The sequence below is a fragment of the Crotalus tigris genome, unplaced genomic scaffold (genome assembly GCF_016545835.1).
Source record: "Crotalus tigris isolate CLP2741 ecotype Arizona unplaced genomic scaffold, ASM1654583v1 scf7180000017614.5298720, whole genome shotgun sequence".
NCBI lineage: Eukaryota > Metazoa > Chordata > Lepidosauria > Squamata > Viperidae > Crotalus > Crotalus tigris.
This window is the reverse complement of record NW_024096513.1, coordinates 4,219,535-4,240,091: the sequence shown is the minus strand read 5'-3', so window position 1 is coordinate 4,240,091 and position 20,557 is coordinate 4,219,535. Positions and strand designations below refer to the sequence as shown.

At 44.2% G+C, this 20,557-nt stretch overlaps 1 protein-coding gene across 2 annotated transcripts in view; it reads left to right on the top strand.

Annotated features, from left to right (window-relative positions):
* TINAGL1 (tubulointerstitial nephritis antigen like 1) overlaps positions 1–19,237 on the top strand; it is a 30,859-nt gene extending 11,622 nt beyond the window's left edge. For both annotated transcript variants that reach the window (XM_039329763.1, XM_039329772.1), the window contains exons 4-12: positions 4,031–4,123; positions 4,788–4,902; positions 8,914–9,037; positions 9,616–9,766; positions 10,486–10,669; positions 10,788–10,833; positions 13,719–13,842; positions 15,706–15,751; positions 16,762–19,237. In XM_039329763.1, the coding sequence (XP_039185697.1) occupies positions 4,031–4,123; positions 4,788–4,902; positions 8,914–9,037; positions 9,616–9,766; positions 10,486–10,669; positions 10,788–10,833; positions 13,719–13,842; positions 15,706–15,751; positions 16,762–16,908 (1,030 nt within the window). In that variant the 3' untranslated portion in view covers positions 16,909–19,237. The remainder of the gene's footprint in view (positions 1–4,030; positions 4,124–4,787; positions 4,903–8,913; positions 9,038–9,615; positions 9,767–10,485; positions 10,670–10,787; positions 10,834–13,718; positions 13,843–15,705; positions 15,752–16,761) is intronic.
* The last annotated feature ends 1,320 nt before the right edge of the window (positions 19,238–20,557 follow it).

The window sequence follows — 20,557 nt, the reverse complement described above, 5'->3', positions numbered from 1 at the left end:
GAAGGGCAGCTAATACTGCTTGTGGCTGCCTGTCAAGGAGGCAAACATTTCTTAATCGGTGTTTCTTAACCTCCTATGAAAGGGACTGTTATATTCCACACAGCCAAGGTGGCTGCTTAAATGCAGCTCCATCCCCCAGATGCACAACTGTCATTCCCAATCGTTGCCCCTCTCAGATGTGTTGGATCGTGACTTCCATTCTCAGCCAGCCAAGCCAAATTTGGACAGCATCGTTCCAAGGCAGGCGGACGTAGAAGATATTTATATCACGTCAGAATTTCCACGCCGTTATTCTGTAAAAGACATTACTACGCCAATAAAAAGAGAATAGCTTTGTCGCTTGAAATGGGGGGCGCTTGGTGCTCTCTGAGCTTGGTTGTTTTCGGGCAGAGGTTTCATTACCCAGACTAACACTGCCAGCACTGATGGTGTCACCTAGTTGGGTAAGGAAACGTCTGCAAGAAAACAGCCAAGCTCAGAGGCACCAAGGACTGCTCATTCCTGCACATCCTGGTGATGGCCGTGAACTTGGAATGCTTTGAGAGGGGCAGGGTTAAATTCACGGAGGAAAAGGCCCATTAAAGGCTTTCAAGTTTCAACGGTACTTCCAGGTTGGAGTTACTTTTCCTCTATAGCAGGGGTAGTTAACCTTGGCTCTTTTATGACTCGTGGACTTCAACTCCCAACTAAGCTGGCTCAGGAATTCTGGGAGTTGAAGTCCACGAGTCATAAAAGAGCCAAGGTTAACTACCCCTGCTCTATAGTATCACCTCCCAAAAACATATGATTGCCACGGGAATAAATTTCTAAATTAGTAGATACCTTAGTCTGCTCCAGTAGAACTTTGCTTATTATCTTACTGCGTGTGTGTGTGTGTGTGTGTGTGTGTGTGTGTGTGTGTGTGTGTACATGCGCCTTGGAGTCAGTGCTGATCTTGGCAATTGCCTGGACAGATCTCTGCAGTAGTTTGCCATTGCCTTCTTTCTAGGGTGAGAGAGTGGAATAGAGGTCACCCAGCTGGCTTTCATGGCTAAGACAGGACTAGAATTCACAGTCTCCTGGTTTCTATTCTGGTGCCTTAACCACTAGACTAAACTGGCTCTCTTTTCCAGCTCTGCTCCCCAGCTAATACCTTCCTCTAATAGGTTTAAGCTGTGCAAGTCCAAACTAAACGAGGCTTCAAAACTAGAAGTCCATTCTGGGCCTGGGCAACAAAAAATTAGTTAACGGTTCTGCTGAACTGGTGCGAACTGGCTGAATCCCACCACTAGTTTACTCCTGCTAGGAAGCTACTAGGGGAAAGCACGCCAAAACATCACCTGGGAACACGAAGCACAGTGATTTTAACTTGGGGCATGGTGAAACTGATGAAAGAATTATGAAATTGACTAGATCCCCTTGTGCTATCTAAGGGCTAGTGCAGGGGTAGGCAACCTTGGCTCTTTTATGACTCGTGGACTTTAACTCCCAGAATTCCTAAGCCAGCCATGCTGAGGGGAAAGGGAGAGGTTTCCATGCTGAGCCCTGCTGGCTGAGGAATTCTGGGAGTTGAAGTCCACGAGTCATGAAGGGGCCATAGTTCCCCCATGCTGGCTGAGGAATTCTGGGAGTTGAAGTCCACGAGTCATAAAAGAGCCAAGGTTGCCTACCCCTGGGCTAGTGAATGTCCAATTAGCTGAGCTTGGTGGATCCCTAAAAACCAAGGAGGGTTCAAAGACCTTGGAAGAACGTGGATGGAAGCCTCTCAAGGATTGTTAAGGCTGCATGCTGGAAGTCAGAACACTTCCTGAGAGAAAGCAATGGCTGACCTATTCTGTACGGCTGCCAAGAAAACTACCTCACTCAATTCATGATGTCACCAGGAATTGTACTTGACTAGAAGGAGACTTTGAATGGCAAAACACGAGGAGAAGATGGGAAGGAAGGGTGCTCCTGTCTCCACTTCTCTCAAGAGATTATTGATGGACAGGAAAGGGCTGATGTCATTTTTTCCCTTTTTAGTAACTTACATCAAACACATAGGAATAAAGAGGAATGTTGCAGCTTGTGTGTGTCCTTATACATGTCTGACCCAGAACGTTGGCCTGAAAAGCTTGCAGCAGCTCCTGCAAGCCAATGCAGTCATCCTTTCTAACTCCAATTATTTCTCCTGCTGTTAAACCTTTGCACTCCCGTTCTTGCCCAAGTAGCTTTTTCTGCAGTGTATTTGCTAACTGAGCACATGGACAGAGTCACTCAGGAAACAAACACACAAAAGAGGTTTTAGAGCAATTCATAATTAGGACTTTATTTCTTGCACAGCAATTCAAGGTCTGCCCTCAAAACGGGGGGTGGAGTTGAGATCCAATGTGGAACGGGCTTTTAAAAATATCCATTTATTTTTTAAAAATATTCCCCCCCCCCATAAAAGATTAAAAAATAATTCATTCTAGCTGATCCCTCCTCACACTCCCCATACCTCCTTCATGCTTCTTGGTTCGGTTTCCTGGAAACAAATAGCAGGAGATTATTTGATTACTGTTAGATGGCCTCACCAAATGGTGCAGGAATCTCCAAGCTCTAGGAATGTTGTGGGGCATTCTGGATACTTGCCAGATCACACATGGTCCCTGAGTTGTGACTTTTGTATTATTGGTCTAAATATGCTGGCTGGGGGATTCTGGGAGTTGAGGTCTTAAAGTTGTCAAGCTTGAAGAACGCTTGTTTAAGTAGTCCAAAAGTTGGTTCTTTTCTACCTTTTTTATGGTATGGGGTTTGATTTCACTCAACCCCCATAAGAAGATCAGTGTCAACCCAGGCAGCTGCTTTGCACAATATGCTAGATTTGGTTGGTTGGTTTTAATCTTGAACAGTTCAGTCTCATCATGGTAAAGGTGTTTTTACACCAATCACCCTCCTTCTCAGTCTGATGTGTGCAAAGCCAGAGAATGGGTTAATCTGGTAATCAGGACAAGAGTGTGAATGCAGCCAATGGAAAAAGTCAGATGAAAATCTGTTCTGTATAACATGTAGTTTGGCACAAAGTCTTGGCTTTCTCTCAGTCTGGCCTCACTGCCCACCTTCTTTTTTTCCTTTCCTTTCCTTTCCTTTCCTTTCCTTTCCTTTCCTTTCCTTTCCTTTCCTTTCCTTTCCTTTCCTTTCCTTTCCTTTCCTTCCCTTCCCTTCCCTCCCCTCCCCTCCCCTTTCCTTCTTTCCTTTCCTTTCCTTTCCTTTCCTTTCCTTTCCTTTCCTTTCCTTTCCTTTCCTTTCCTTTCCTTTCCTTTCCTTCCCTTCCCTCCCCTCCCCTCCCCTCCCCTTTCCTTCTTTCCTTTCCTTTCCTTTCCTTTCCTTTCCTTTCCTTTCCTTTCCTTTCCTTTCCTTTCCTTTCCTTTCCTTCCCTTCCCTTCCCTTCCCTTCCCTATCCTAGCCTAGCCTAGCCTAGCCTAGCCTAGCCTATCCCCACTCTTTGAGACTTTTCCCATCTCAGACTGCTCTGTTCTCCTATCACGACTCACTTGAAACACCAGGAATAGGCTTACCTGATGCTTCCAAACCAGCAGGTCAAAATCACATCAGCCAGATATGCGGAAAATCCTCAATTTACAACCATTCATTTACCGATGAGTTGAAATTACAACAGCACTGAAAAAGTGACTTCCAATTGCTCCTTGCACTTACAACCATCTTAGCATCCCCACGGTCACGTGATCAAAATTTGGGCCCTTGGCAACTGGCCTCTATTTATGATGGTTGCAGCATCGTGTGTTCATCATTGGCAACCTTCCCAGGCAACGTTCAACAAGCAAAGTCAATGGGGCAAATCACATTTGCTTAAGAACAGCAGCGATTTGCTTCAAAAACTGTGCCAAGGAAGGTTGTAAAATTGGGCACACCTGATTTAACAACCCCCCTTGTTTAGCAATGGAAATGGTGGTCCCCATTTTGGCCCTAAACTGAGGATGACATCATTGCAGATCTCAGAACTGAGTTTGTGATTAACTCAGTCTCCTTTTGAGTCTGTAGTGATCTTTTCTGTGTCCTTTCTCCGTAGTACTTGCAACGGACACGGCAAATGGGAGTGTGAAAGCCACGTCTGCCTTATCAGTGGGGACATGATCGATGCCGTCAACAGAGGGAATTATGGGTAAGAACAAAATTTCTTGAGTTGACGGAGCATGGGCTGAATTGAAGAATTGGGGTCACCTCCAGATACTGTAGTGGACCAATTCAAAATAAAAACTCTGCGGGTATTTGCAAAAACCGTCACTGTGAACAACGGCTCTTGTTTTCTGAAGCAGCTGCAACAAATCAGCTGCCTTAGATTAAAGTTCCCCAGCCTTTCTGGCTTTGTGGACCAGCGTGGTGGTGGTGGTGGGAGAAGGGATGGTTCTACGTGAGCCCATGCGCATGTAGCTCCATTTGCTGCTCACGCCAATGGAGCATGTGTGCTTGTGTTTGTGTGCATGTGTTTGCCCACTGGTCGTGCAAGTAGGGATGCGTACATGCACGCACTCATCGCCGTTTCTGTGGCCCGGTTGCAAACACCTCCTGGCCCACTAGTGGGCTGTGGCCCAGAGGTTGGGGACCCCTGCCTTAGATGCTTAACCCATTCACAAGTTCAGGCTCCAGGAAGAGTTGGGCTTTTGCTTTCCATTCTGAGCTAATTTGCAACTGGGGAAGAGGAAACTAAATTCATCCCACAACAGACCCAAAAGCCACAGCCTGAGATGGAAGTATTGCTAGGGCTGAGTATACTTAGCAAAGCCAAGCGTTGTCTTTTTAGCAGATTGTCTTCTTTCTTTCTTTAGCTGGAGAGCTTCCAACTACAGCCAGTTCTGGGGGATGTCACTGGAAGAAGGGATTCGGTACCGTCTTGGTACCATCAAGCCTCCGACCTCTGTCATGAATATGAATGAGCTTCAAGTAAGGGCATTTCTCATTTTATTTATTTATTTGTTTTATTTATTTATTTATGAGACTTATATACCGCTTTAAGTGCAAGCACTCTCTCAGCGGTGTACACCAGTAAGCAATGTGTGTATATATATATATATTATATATATATATATATATATAATATTGCTGATCGAGGCACGAAGCTGAAAGCACCAGCCTGAAGATGACGAATGGGACTTCGTCGAAACGTCGCCAAGACACTTCCAAACTTTACGTGGAGAGAAAACCCGAACAACCAAAGACCTACATACAAATACCCGCGAAAAACCTCAGAAAAAATATTATATATATATATATATATATAGATATATATATATATATATATATATATATTTACATTGCCCCCAACAATCTGGGTCCTCATTTTACCTACCCCGGAAGGATGGAAGGCTGAGTCAACCTTGAGCTGGTGAGATTTGAACCGCTGACCTGCTGAACACAGTCAGCTAAAGAGGCCTGCAGTACTGCACTCTAACTGCTGCGCCACCTCGGCTCTTTTGTTAGATTACTCTGCTTTTGAGACTCCAATTTGAGCTGCATTCTGCTATGAAGTCACAGGGGTCCTTTATGCAACTACTAGGGCTCAGCCCCATTCCAGCCATCCCCAATGCCATAAAGCAGCAACGGCGAGCCTTTTAGAGACCAAGTGCCCAAACCACAACCCAAAACCCATTTATTTATTGCAGAGTGCCAGGGCCGCATCAGCATTGTGGTGCCCTTGGGGGGCATAGGGGTGTGGCCCACTGGGTGGGCATGGCTGCGGTTGTCATGGCAGACTGGTGGGCATGGCTGCGGTGGGCATGGCCACCTCGACATTGCTCATAGGGGAGACACCTGTGGGGCCAGGCAGGGTTGGGGGAGATCCAGGGGGTCTCTGGCAGGTGGGGCGGTGGACAGGAGGCCCAGCATAGATGGGAGAGAGGCACGCAATCCTAGCTGGGACTGGGGGGCCATGACGCCGATGGGGATCCAGCTTTCCCTGCTCGGGGTGGCCTTTGGCTTGCTGGGCGTGGGCGTGTTCTACCACCTCTACTCGAGCTTGCTAACTGGCTGCTTTGCCTCCTTTGTGCTGGGTGGGGCTGCCCCTCTGGGTGGTGGCAGCCTAATAGACCTGCGCAAGCTGCTGGCAGCAGTAGCATGCATGCCCACAGAGAGGGCTCTGAGTGCCATCTCTGGCATGCGTGCCATGGGTTCGCCACTACTGCCATAAAGTAATCTTCAAAGGACACACATCTGGAGCCAATGGAAACACCTGGGCAATTTCGGATAACCTAAAAATGCTAAGCAAGATTGAGTAAACAGGAGACCACTGGAAAACCCTAGGGCTGTAGACCAGTGTTTCTCACTTGAGCAACTTTAAGAGGAGTGGACTTCAACTCCCAGAATTCCAGAAAAAAACAAGAAGGAGAGGAGATAAACATTGGTTGATTAACACAACACTTTAGTGCAGTGGTTCTCAACCTGTGGGTCGGGACCCCATTTGGGGTTGAACGACCATTTCACGGGGGTCGCCAAACAACGCAGTCCGCCATTTTTTCCCCTTTTCCTTAGCTGTGCTCCTCCCTTTTATTCTATTGGCTTTCGAAAGCCAATAGAATACACTCTATTGAATAGAGTCTAATTCTATTGGCTTTCAAAAGCCAGTAGGAATTGTCCAGGCTGTTTCTGCCCTGCTGAGCCCACCAAAAGTCCCATTCTGCAAATGGTGCTACACTAGTTGAGTAGTCCTCGATTTACGACCGGTTGGGGGTCATGGCATTAAAAAGGTTGAGAACCACTGCTTTAGTGGTTATTGTGGGAATTGAAGGAACTGGGTCCTTTCAGAAAATCCAGCTTTGGATTTTGCTGTGTTGTGTACAGTGTACACCAAGTGCCCCCCATTGCTCTTCAGTATTTTGAGTCCGTTGGAGGAAAAGTCACATCTAAGTGGAATATAGTTAATATTTCACCCTACGTTTGTAGCAGTGATATCCAAGAAATTGCAAGTGTGTTGTTCCATTATGTTGACTTCTGGCATTTGACACAGTAGAATGGCCGGACTGTTGCACTGTACAAATGGAAGGGAACACACACACATACACACACAGAGATACAAACAGATCCCTCAGCTTTGGCATCTCTGCAAAACTTGGAATGCTGGTTGAAATCTCTTGAATCAATAATAGAACTGGCAAGAAGGTCTGGAACAAAAATATCATGTTTTGGAATCTGTCCCATGATAGGGGAAAATGCTTTGAACGCTGAGATGTTTTGTAAGATGCAGCCTTGGGCATCTGCCGCCACCCTTGCTGCTGCCTCGGGCTATGGAGATGTGCGTGGGCTCAACTGCCTGTCCTCTTGCAACCTGCATTTTCACCAATAAAACTTGTTCAAGGTCCGGCTAAATCCTAAACAACTATTCTGAAAATTGTTATTGCTTTGAGAAATGGAAAAGAGAAAACAACAGTGTTGCTTGAACAGTATTTCTTTTTTATATAAGTTTTTATTTTATTTTATTTCATACAATTCAGTAGTACTTATTCAACAAACGTGTTGTCTGAGTTTCTTCTTCTTCTTCTTGTGCCCTATCCGTTATCGGACGTTGGCGATCATGTTGGTGATCCTGTTTTCCTGTTTTACCCAGCAGCTGCACGAAAAAGTGCTGTTGAGTTTTGTCCAAACCAGTCCCTTAAATTTTGAAGCCACGATGTTCTTCTTCTGCCTGGACCTCGTTTGCCTTCAATCTTTCCCTGGAGGATTAAATGGAGTATGCCGTATTTTTCTGGGTGTCACACCACATGGCCGAAATATTCTAATTTTTGTTTTTTAATTGTTTTGATGATTTCCCTGGGCTTTCCCAGGTGGCTTATCACCTCCTCATTTCTGATCTTGTCAACCCAGCTTATACGTAACAGCCGCCTGTAAATCCACATTTCAAAGGCTTCTAGTCTCTTCAGGTGGCCTTCTGTCAGAGACCGACTCTCTACTCCAAAGAGCAGGATAGGAAAAATACAGCATCTGACAAGGCTGAGTTTATCATTCACTAATACAAATTTAATTCCTAATCCTTTCTTCTTTTCTTCAGCCATTGATAACATAAGACCCAAGTTTGAAAGTATTCTGTTTCTTCTTTTTCTTTCAATCCCAAAGCGAGTCTGTCCATTTCCGCACACTCTAGTATTTTTTTTTAAATTATTTTTTCCTCTGGTGGTATTTCTTCATTTTTCCAGTGTTGTGCAAATATGATTCTTGCTGCTGTTATTACATGTAGCGTCAAGTATATACTTTGTTTATCAATCTTTTCTGGCATTATGCCTAATAAAAAAAACCTTCAGGTTTAAAATCTACATGTTTTCCCAACATCTTTTCTAGCCAAGTATGTATTTTTGTCTAATATCTCTTTGCTTTAACACAGTGGTTCTCAACCTTTTTAATGCCGCGACCCCAACCGGTCATAAGCCGAGGACTACTCAACCGGTCATAAATCGAGAACTACTCAACTGGTGCAGCACCATTTGCAGAATGGGACTTTTGGTGGGCTCAGCAGGGCAGAGACAGCCTGGACAATTCCTATTGGCTTTTGAAAGCCAATAGAATTAGACTCTATTCAAGAGAGTCTATTCTATTGGCTTTCAAAAGCCAATAGAATAAAAAGGAGTAGCACAGCTAAGGAAAAGGGGGGAAAAATGGTGGACTGCGTTGTTTGGCGACCCCAAATGGGGTCCCGACCCACAGGTTGAGAACCACTGCTTTAACACATGTCCGCCATACATGTTAATAAGTACCTGACTTGTGTTTGCATTTCCAACATCTATCTGACATTTTTGAACATTTTTTTGCTAATCTTGCCACCAGATCAGTATTTCTCAGCCTTGGCAACTTTTAAGCCGGGTGGACTTCAGCTCCCAGAATTCAATCGCATTGAATGTCCTATGACTCCTGGGAACGTTGTTGTGCTTATTGGGTGATTCTCTTTCTGATTTCCTCTCTTTCCTGCAGATCAACATGGCCACCAACGAAGTGCTGCCTTCTCATTTCAATGCTGCCGACAAGTGGTCTGGAATGATCCATGAGCCGCTCGATCAAGGCAACTGTGCGGGATCCTGGGCCTTTTCCACAGCAGGTAGCAAGCCTTGGATGCAAAGGGGATAGTCGTAGAATCATAGGAGTGGAAGGGACTTTAGAGGTCTTCTAGTCTAACCCCCTGCCCAAGACAGGAGTCCTTATGCCATTTGGACAAATGACTGTCCAGGGTAAGGTGGTCTTCCACTGTGGTATTCAAGCTCTTTGTCTGCGTATATCCTCCAAACCTATTCCAACTTCATAGGCAATATGACCCCAGCCAATTGATGGCATGTTAGCTCTTTAAAGCATGAATTACCAGATTGAGCATGTCAGTCCCAGAAGGATCAGCTATGCTGGCTGAGGAATTCTGGGAGCTGAAGTCCACAAGTCTTAAAGTTGTCAAGGTTGCAGACCTCTGCTCTAGAGATAGATAGGGATGTATTTTGCACCAACCTTCTCAAGATGATCTGATTCCTTTCTCTCGAGCTTATGGGCTTGCCCTTAAATGTTTTTGTCCCTGTCTTCCCTGGCCCTCAGTCCCCTTCTTCCCCTTCTTCAGCCCTGGATCTGCAGCTGGACAGTTGGATGCAAGCAACACAACAGGTTTCTAACCACAGGTTTCTTTTTTCTCTCCAGCGGTGGCTTCTGACCGGATCTCCATCCATTCCATGGGACACATGAAACCTGCCTTGTCCCCCCAGAACCTGTTGTCTTGCAACACTCGGCACCAACAAGGCTGCAATGGAGGCCGTGTGGACGGAGCCTGGTGGTTCCTGCGCAGGAAGGGGTGAGTGGCCAATGGTCCTTTTCTGCAAATGAGCTTGGGACAATTTGGACTTTCCCACAAGGCCAGCAACATGGGGATAGTGAAAGTCACTTTCATTTCCAAGGGTACAACCTACGATGATATTTGACTAGACTATTACTAGAACAAAGGAGATATCTCCTGACAGTGACAATAATTAATCAATGGAACAGCTTGCATCCAAGAGTTGTGGGTGATCCGTCACTGGAGATCCTCAAGAAAAGATTGGCCAGTTATTTGTCCGGGATGGCATAAGGTTTCCTGCCTTGGGCAGGAGGTTGAACTAGAAGATCTACAAGGTCTGTTCCAACTCTTTTATTCTTGTATGACAATCCTTGGTTTCCTGCAGTAGTTAGTAGAAAGATGTTCAAGATACATTGGGTAGAGGGTGGACAGCATATGATTCTATGAGTCAGTGGCTTTGTGTTAGCCAACAGCCTGGATCACATTTGTCTAGGAGAGTTGGATTCAAGAAACACAACAAGGTGGGCAGCATATGACTCCATGGTTCTCTGATTCAATGCCTTTGCGTTAGTCAACAATCTGGATCACATTTCTCTAGGTCGCTATTTATCACCACCATCTTCAAGCAGGGCCAAGCTAGCTCATGAGCAGTTTGATCTTGGGAAGCGAGCCTGGGAGCAGGTCCTGAGTTCCAAGCCACCTCCAAACCATTCTCTTTTCTCCCTTGCGCCTTCTAGGGTGGTGACTGAGGAATGCTACCCGTTCACCAGCCAGGAGAGCTCCTTCACCAGCCCACCTTGCATGATGCACACCCGCTCCGCTGGCCGGGGGAAGAGACAAGCCACAGCACGTTGCCCCAACTCACAGACGGACTCCAACGAGATTTACCAATCCACGCCTGCATATCGTCTCTCCTCAAATGTAAGTTCTGTCTTTTCTTCGTCTTACCATGCTGGCAAAGTTTGCGAGGAGGAGCCAGGGTCTAAGGGACAATTGCTTTTGATTCTCTGTTGACCTAACATCTGCTTTTTCTTTGTAGGAGAAGGAGATCATGAAGGAGTTAATGGAAAATGGACCTCTGCAAGGTGAGGTGGACTCTCTGAAATCCCCATCAGGGTGGGAAGTCACACAAAAGAGAAATGATATGTACTGGAAGGTGGTGGCTGAGTTGCCCGCTTTATTAGTATCTAACGTCTGCATTTTTTTTTGAAATGATTTATTTCCAGACTACTAAGAATCAGGAGATTGCTATGTAAACAATCTGTTGCAAGTTCCCCCGGTGTCAGTGAGCAGACCATATCCCTCCTGAGATCGGAGGAAGGTTGTCAGAAAGAAAACCAGGAGGTCTCTGCCCTAATGTTCACTGGGATGTAATGGTTTTAAATTGGAAATAGGCCAGTTGCTGGAATTCTTGTAACCTATTGACTTCATCTCGATAAATCTTGCTAAAGAAAACTCCATGAGAATCGTGCATGGAAAGAATCTAAGGAAGTTCATTCCAGCAACATATTTTAATTTTTTTTTTTGTATTTAGCCTATTGATTCCCATACAGACTTTCTAATTTTCTTCGTAACAGCGTGCTTATGATCTGACGAAGTTATGCTCACTAATAATGGAGAAGTTTGCAGCTAGCTGTTTACACAGCGGTCTTTCAAATCTTCAGCTGGTTAGGAAGCAACAATCCACTTGTCTGTTCTCAAGCAGGCCAAAGGAAATATCCTTGAATCGGTCTACAATAGAAGACAGAAAAGACAACATAATATAAAATAAATGACGGAGTCAAAGGAGATCTGTTTTTTTTTAAAGGAGCCATTCTTAGCCACAGATAATTGACTATCATAGGATTCCCACAACATGCTGAAGCCTGAACCTGAGCAAACAAAGGCAGTGTTGTTGGGCCGTGAACAATGGCTGTGATCACAGAATAGGCAGTGACCAAAGAAAATGAACCATGTGGTGACTTAACATGAGGATCTGATTCATATAGCAAGTTAAAATACAAGGTTGCTTCTCACAATTCATTCAGCGACAAACTTTTCACCTGGTCTCTTCTCTTCTCTTCTCTTCTCTTCTCTTCTCTTCTCTTCTCTTCTCTTCTCTTCTCTTCTCTTCTCTTCTCTTCTCTTCCCTTCCCTTCCCTTCCCTTCCATTCCATTCTATTATTTCATTCTGTATTCCATTCCATTCTCCTATTCTATTCTATTCTATTCTATTCTATTCTATTCTATTCTATTCTATTCTATTCTATTCTATTCTATTCTATTCTATTCCATCCCATCCCATCCCATCCCATCCCATTCCATTCCATTCCATTCCATTCCACTCCATTCCACTCCACTCTATTCCATTCTATTATTTCATTCTGTATTCTGTTCTGTTCTGTTCTGTTCTACTCTACTCTACTCTACTCTACTCTACATTCTATTCTATTCTATTCTATTCTATTCTATTCTATTCTATTCTATTCTATTCCACTCCACTCCACTCCACTCCACTCCACTCCACTCCACTCCGCTCTATTCCATTCTATTATTTCATTCTGTATTCTATTCTATTCTGTTCTATTCTATTCTATTCTATTCTATTCTATTCTATTCTATTCTACTCTACTCTACTCTACTCTACTCTACTCTACTCTACTCTACATTCTATTCTACTCTACTCTACTCTACTCTACTCTACTCTACTCTACTCTACTCTACTCTACTCTATTCTATTCTATTCTATTCTATTCTTCTAGAAAGTGGGTAAATTCAGTCAGTCTGAAGTGAGTTGCGAGTTTGCCTTTGACCCACAAAGCTTCTTCCATACCAGTTTTAAGCAGGATGGGGAAGAAAGTGGTGGCGCCTAGCAAAGCTTGGTTGAGCTCAGAATTAACCAGGATTTAACTGGTTATCACTTCAATGGGGAATGGAAAATACCAGGGCTGTCTTCCAAGGAAATACCAAGGAAACTCAAAGAACAAACACTCCAGGAAGACAGTAATAAGAAAACTTTTCCATAATGTTATTAAAAACTTGTGTGGACTTGTCCAGGAGGTCACCAGGAAAAGGAAAATGAGCAACACTGTCTCGGGACAATAATCTGCAGCCTTGGTAGTCCAGGCCAAGAATTAATCAGGAAACAGCCCAGACTTGCTTCCAAAAAACTCTCAGGGTTAAATGCCACAGCGGCCCCCAACCTTTTGGATACCAGGGACCGGTTTGGTCTAGAGAGATTTTTCCGCAGACCAGAGGGGGTGTGGTTTTGCATGCTGCCTGCATCCCACAGATGGGGCTTCACTTGTTTGCACGGTCCCGTTGCTAGCATGCCATGGACCGGTGCTGGTCCACAGACCAGAGGCTGGGGACCCCTGCCCTAAGGTGCCGCTATGGCTGATCTTTAGAAGCTTGGCGGTGGTTCATCTTGAGAGGGCTAAACTCTGCTCTTCAGCTTTCTACAACTGCATGAATGAAGAGTGCAAAGTGTTGTGTCTGGTCAAGTATCATTATGCTTGGTTAGCTTGATGGGGAAGGCAGGAACGCACAACTGCCATCAACAGACCAAGTTTCCTGATCATAAGAAGGGCCTTCTTGGTTCCAGCAAGGGGTCTTTGGTGCTCTCTGAGCTTGCTTGTTTTCTTGCAGACATTTCATTACCCAACTAGATAACATCATCAGCACTAATCAGGTTAATGAAACGTCTGCAAGAAAACAAGCAAGCTCAGAAAGCACCAAGGACTCCTCATTTCTACCCTGAGCTACAAATATTTCCCTTCATTGGTACAACAAAGTTTCTGTATGTCATGAGCTTGTGCATCGTCCTCTTTGTTGCAAGAAGTGTAGAAACTGGTTGGAGAATTCAATGAGCTCTTTCTGCTCAGCTCTAGACTTTTGTATTGTGGTAGTTGCGTTATGAGGAATGGAGTGTTCACGTCAGACTCTTTCCTAGCCTAGATTTACAGTTGATCTCCTTTCCATCCCTCTGCAGCCATCATGGAAGTGCATGAAGACTTCTTTGTATATCAGAGTGGGATTTATCAGCATACTCCTGTAGCCGCTGGGAAGCCAGAACAGTACCGACGACATGGTACCCATTCCGTCAAAATCACTGGGTGAGTAAGATCACTGGAAATCAATGAGAAACCCAAATCCCAGGTGTTCCTTTGTGAGTGAATACTTTGTCTAATGAGAAATGTAAAAGTTGTGTTTGTTTTGGCCCTGTGGTTCTAGCAGTAGATAACAGGGTGAGGAAAACGGAAAACTATAGATAGTCCTTTCAGTTAAGAAAAGACTAGAAAGTATGGGATCCTTCCACTTGGAAAAAAGTCAACTGAAGATTGAAATGGGTCAAGTCATGTATGGAATGGAGTAAAAACATAAGGTGAGGTTTTCATCCTTTTTTCTCATTACCCAGACTGAGAATCAGGTGGTAATGCTGATTTCAGACAGGCAAAATAAATAACTTCCTCTTACACAGCACACCATTAGCTTGAGAGATGTGTTCCTCTACTGCAGGGGTAGTCAACCTTGGCTCTTTTATGACTCGTGGACTTCAACTCCAAGAATTCCTGAGCCAGCTCTGGTCCTCCAGGCATGCAGCTAAGCTGGCTCAGGAATTCTGGGAATTGAAGTCCACAAGTCATAAAAGAGCCAAGGTTGACTACCCCTGCTCTATTGCTTCTTCTGTATGACAAGTTGACAACTGAAAGTAAAACCACTTATTTATCCCTCGCTCCTCTATGTTCCTGGTCACCATGATGAATTTATCTCAACATGTTCATTTTAGATAGCTACTGTCAGTGCTTTTTTTGTAAGAAAAAAGGTGCCGGAACTCACATCTTATTAATTTTTCATTTACCCTTTGCACATAGTCAATCACTGTACACACACCCACAAATGTCAGTTTTGTAACGAAACATAATGTTTGCCACCCTCAGTAAGCACTCTCTGTCTGTCTGTCTGTCTGTCTGTCTCTCTCTCTCTCTCTCTCTCTCTCTTTATCCATCCATCCTATTAACCACCCATCTTCCTTAGAGAAGGTCATAAACTAAGGATTACCTGTGTTTATTAGTAGAATTTATATGCAACTGAACTTGCTGAAAATGATTACATTTTAAGGGCACACAGTAAAATGGTTGGGCCCTCTGATCACAAATTATTCCAGAATTCTCACTTGAGACTCAAATTTTCCTCGTTTGAACACATTATGTGAAGTCCTAGGTCTCTGGAGAAGTCAGTCATTCCAGAAAAGGTAGAAGAAGAGAGGAAAAAATTGATGATCGGCAGCCAGATGGATGGACTTTATTATAGGGTTGATGGGTACAATGTTAGAAGGTCTGAAGGACCGGAATTGGAGACATATTGTCATGAAGAAAACCCATGTAGCTGCTGGAGTTTGAAGCTGTGATGATGGCACATTGTCAATATCTTCTGTTGAGTCTGCATTTCTTTTTAATTTTTGTGTTCTATGTTCATTCTGGTTTCTTTTCCATATTTTCATGTATAGTTTTCAATAATAATAATAATAACAATAATAATAATAATAACAACAACAACAACAATAAAGTTGGAATGGACCTTGGAGGTCATCTAGTCCAACCCCCTGCTCAGGCAGGAAACCCTATACCATTTCAGACAAATGGCTGTCCAGTCTCTTCTTAAAAACTTCCAGTGTTGGAGCATTCACCACTTCTGGAGGTAGGTTGTTCCACTGGTTAGTTGTTCTAACTGTCAGGAAATTTCTCCTTAGTTCAAGGTTGCTTCTCTCCTTGATTCGTTTCCATCCGTTGCTTCTTGTCCTGTCCTCAGGCGCTTTGGAGAATAGCTTGACTCCCTCTTCTTTGGGGCAGCCCCGAGAAGACTAGATTGCCTACTTCCTCTTTTTTCCATGATTGTCTTCTCCATCTTGCAACCTTACAGATGTGTTAGCAGTTGAACAAATGTTTTGTGTGGTTTTTTTTTTTTTTTAACCACAGATGGGGAGAAGAACGGAAGCTGGATGGGTCAAATCGGAAATATTGGGTGAGTGCCACCAAGGACTAGAGTAAATGTATTTCTTCTGTCAATAAGTTCACAATATCATGCTTCAACACAATTCACTTAATCAGGTCAGCCAGTGGTTTCCATCTAGATCCGTGTTTCTCAATCTTGGTAACTTTAAGCCATGCGGACGTCAACTCCCAGAATCCTCAGCCAGCATAGGCAATTCTAAGGATTCTGGGAGTTGAGGGCCATACATCTGGAAATTATTACACTTCTGAAAAAAATCTGGCCTATTATCCTAACTGGATTCCTTTAGTGAGCAGAACTTGTTCTTAGCTTCAACTTATGACTGGTTGCTTAGCGACTGTTCAAAGATACTATGGACCATTACATACTGGTCCCAGTATCTACAAATCAAGGTAATTACACAAATCAAGGTAATGGCTTGATGAGATCATCACACACATGCTATTATGTGTTTCTTCCTTGCTCCTCTTACTCAACACCCCCCAGCTGAGATGACATCCAGCATCTTCAGCATCATTCTTGTTGTTGTTCAATTGCTAAGGCACGCCCAACTCTTTGTGACCCCATGGACCATAGCATGCCAGCCTCCCCTGTCCTCCCGTCTCCTACAGCTTGGCCAAATTCATGTTCATAGACACAATACTGCACTAGTTTATTTAGTTATTTTATTTATATCCTGCCTTTATTATTTCGACCAATAACTCAAAAGAGAGCAAGCATACACAACACATCTTTCTCTTCTGTCAGATGAGTTGGGCTGAGAGAGATGGACTGGTCCAAAGCCATCCAACTAGCTAAGGTGGGACCAAAACTCACAGTTTGCGTCTTCCTATCCTGCTGCCTTAACCACTCGGTCAAACTCCCTCTCACCAGTGACCAATGTTCCCTGGTGACCTGTGCTCCAGGGTTGTCGTAAGCATTTTAAAAAAGTCTACAAAAGTATACAACTCCAATATTAGACAAACACCAATGCTCTTCTGCTGGAAACCCCTTTTCATAGCCTATTCTATCCCTGTCTTCAGATTGCAGCCAACTCCTGGGGCAAGGCGTGGGGTGAGCACGGCTACTTCCGCATTGCCAGAGGGACCAATGAGTGCGAGATTGAATCCTTCGTGGTGGGTGTCTGGGGCCGGGTTGGAATGGAAGATATGCACCACCACAAGAAATGAGGAGACTGGATTCTGCAGCCTTGCATTATGATACCATGAAGAACGTCTTTCCTTCTGTTGGCCCTATGTTTTCTTCTTCTCCTCCTCCTCAAAGCATCTGGTATCTAGAACAGTCACAGAACGTAACGACTATGGGTTTGGCCTCCAAAGACAGCAGCCTTTGTCGTTGTTCTGGGGAAGCCTAGAACCCTCACGTGGATTTTGGACCCAGAAAGTTCTTCCTCAGGTGGTGGGGGAAAAAAAACCCTGAGAACTTCTGGAATGACTACCAAAATGCCTGCAGTTTCTTGAAAGGGACCAAGAGAAGACACCCAATTTTGTTCTGCATGGCTCAGGTGCTCACAACCAGAGTGATCCTGGAGATATCAGAAGCAAACCTTGCCAGGATTCTCTACCAAGGATGGAAAGTTGCAGGTGATCTGAAGTAACTTTCTGACTGGGAGACCAACCAACATTTTTGGGGTTTTTTTTTTTTTAGTGCTTTCTGTGATTCCACTTGACAGAACCTTCTTGGAAGTGATGACATCTCTGGTCTGACCTTCCCCAGAGGCAACCGTGGTAAAATAAAGAGTTGTCATCTTCTTGGGCCAAATTTTCAAACATCTCAGGTAGTACATCTACAGACGAGTGGATTTCTGATCCTAGCAGGCATGTGTGTAGCAATGGCCGCTGTCTCCAAAATGGCGGGCACAACTAGATAAAAGTAACCTTGCCTCATTTTATGTGTACTAAGTTCTCAAGAATAGCTATGTAGGCTGAAATCGACCCATTTGGAGAGAGACCAGATTGGGGGAGACAGGCTTGATTTTGATTCCCCACCATTGTGTTACAAGTTCTTTCTTGCCCATCTTATCTTAGAACCTAGAATCACAGAGCTTAGAGGTCTTCTAATTTAATCTCTGCTCAAGGCAATAATCCAAGTAATCGAAGTGAAGTAAGTATCTGAGATACCTTTTAGGCAACACCAGCCTTTCTCCAACAGTCCTCTTCAGATATGTTGGGCTTCTGAGCCCCATAACTTTTAACGTGGCCATCTATGGACGTGAAGGCACAAATCTCTGGAGAGCACCAGGATGAGGTCAAGCTGCCTTGTGTGTCCACCACAATGGAAGGAGGACTTCCTGTGTTTCTTAAGCTTCCTTGTTCAGCCCACCGTGAGGTGTTGCTGCTCCGAAAACAATGCAATTCCATCACGGTATTGGCAGCTGAGTGGAAAGTCCCTCAGTTGACTTTCCAAGGACAAGCTGAAGTCAGCCCCCAGGCCAGCTGTTTTAGGCCCATCTAAACTGGAAAATAGGAGGGAATTGTTTTCCTTCTGTCTCCTCTGCCTGGGTTCAACTCCCATGGATTTTTTTTTTCCAGTTCCCTGCCGCACAGCCAAACACCAACTTTTGCTCACTTCAATGATCTGGTGCACCATCCCGGCACTGATCCACAGTGAAAACTTTTATCCTCCTGCCTGAAGCCACTCTTGGTCTACTGCCTTTCCTCTCTTTCTGTCTCTCTCTCTCTTTTGGCTTTTGATGCCTGTCTTTGCACCTTCCGCGCCGGGCGTGAGACTCTCTCGCTGCTAAGCCTTCCTTGGCTTATGGGCCCTTTGTTGAGAACTTAAGGCTGTTGAAAGGGAAGGCCCTCGGCCAGCTAGGCAGGCTGGTTTTGTCCCATTCTGCAAGCTTTGCAGGCGCCAATGTCAACACCGAACGGCTGTCATTTGTGTGAAAGAAGCGGAAAAAAGCGCATTAGAAGGCGCGTGTTCACGCATGACCGAGGCGGGGAGCTTTGGAAGAAGTGCCTGTGTTAGCAGCCCTTCCATGGAGCCGGAAAACTCTTTTATGTGAGGATGAAGGGAGAAAGTGGAGCTTCCTCTCCTAATACCTGATCAAAGCAGAGATTAGGGGAATCTCAGCCTAGTTGTCCTGGTGGGGGGGAAAGGAACGGACAAGTCAAGGCTGCAATTAGAAGCTGGTCTGAAGGGCTGCTTAGCTGCATGCATTTGAAAAAAAAAGAAGAAGAACTTGATGCTTTCAACTTAGTTACTGAAAACACCCATTTTATGGATTGGAACAATAGGTGGAAAGCCCACAGGCTGGATTTGCACCCTATGCTAAGAACAATATCAAATGAAAAACAAATCCAATGAAGCATGATCCATAAAATGCAGCTGCTGGATTTGTAACAGATCTGCTGAAGCATAATTGTGGAAGCCGAGGTAGAAAATTAGCTTTTCAGGCTGAGCTTGAATCTGTCCTGTTCTAGTATATAGCTTTTTCCAGTGAGGGGCGTTTTTATGACTTTAAAAAAAAAAAAAACATTGTTTCATCTAATTGGCCTTCATTTGACAATCCAGATGAATTTCCTTCAGGTGAATTGAAACAGGGCTGCAGACATGCAACCCCCATCCATAGGCAGCCATAATTCCATTTTAGGTTGGTTTTGTAGCCACTTAGTTTGGCAAGGAGTAAGCACCTTCATGGTAGCCTAACTCTCTATTCCAGTGATGGCCCAAACTGCAACCCAAAACCCACTTATGCATCGTCGAGTGCCGGGTGGGCGTGGCCCATTGGGTGGGCACGGCTGCGGTGGTAACGGCAGACTGGGTGGGACTAAAACGTTCAATCAATTCCAACTTTGCAAGATCTTTTTTTCCCTACAAGAAGTTGAAATTGACTGATTGAATTTTTTTTTTTTTTTTTTTTGCATACGGTGGCGGAGGCCTAAAGCGAAAAGGTTTTATAAAACCCAGCTGAAGTCCTAGGACTGTGGCGACAGCGCACGTGGCCACAGAGAGGGCTCTGAGTGCCTCCTCTGGCACCCGTGCCATAGGTTCACCACTACTGCTCTATTCTGTCCATTGCTGTACTCTAGAAGTTTGGATCAATGTTTGTGTCCAAAGGGTAAAATATCGTTTCAGCTGAGCTCTGATCTGACCCTTAGGATGTACCTGTGTAGTTTCCTTGGCTACATTATGGAAGTAGCTGACAATTGACCTTTTTCAGATTTATTTTCAACTTCACAGTCTATGTCTGCAACCCTGGATGTTTTAGAAGTCTCACGTCTCCCCGGGACTAACCTCACTTAACGTCTGAATCTTCCTGCTCACTAATCAAAGTTGACACCTGAGTGAATAAGCAAATCTCCAACATAATTCCCCTCTTCCAAATTCCCCAGGTAGTAAATGTCATTTCCAAAAAAAAAAAAAAACCTTTTTTATTGGGTAAAACTCTTCATTCCTAAGAAAAGAGAAATATTGCTATCTTGGCTAAGCATGAAACATCTGCAGTTCAATTCTCCTTTCGGTATTTATTATTTTGCTTCTGTTTACTTGTTACTTGTGAATAAAGCGCATCGAAGATGTTGCAAGGATTGTGTGTGATTAGTTTCTAACCCTGTCCTAGATTCCCAGCTAAGTTTTATCTAGGTCCCTTCCTGAATTAAATGTGATGATTAGGCTAAAAGGTTTTTTTTAAAGCTTATAGAATTAGTAGTTGATGAGCTGGGAAAGTTATTTGTAAAGAATTTTTTTTTCCTTTTCTCCCTGAAGAACTACTGAATTTTTACAAAAGCATTGAAGCATGAAAATGTGATGAATATAGATTAGCATTAGATGGCAGAAGTAGAAATATTAAGAGAGAGAGAGAGAGATAATAAA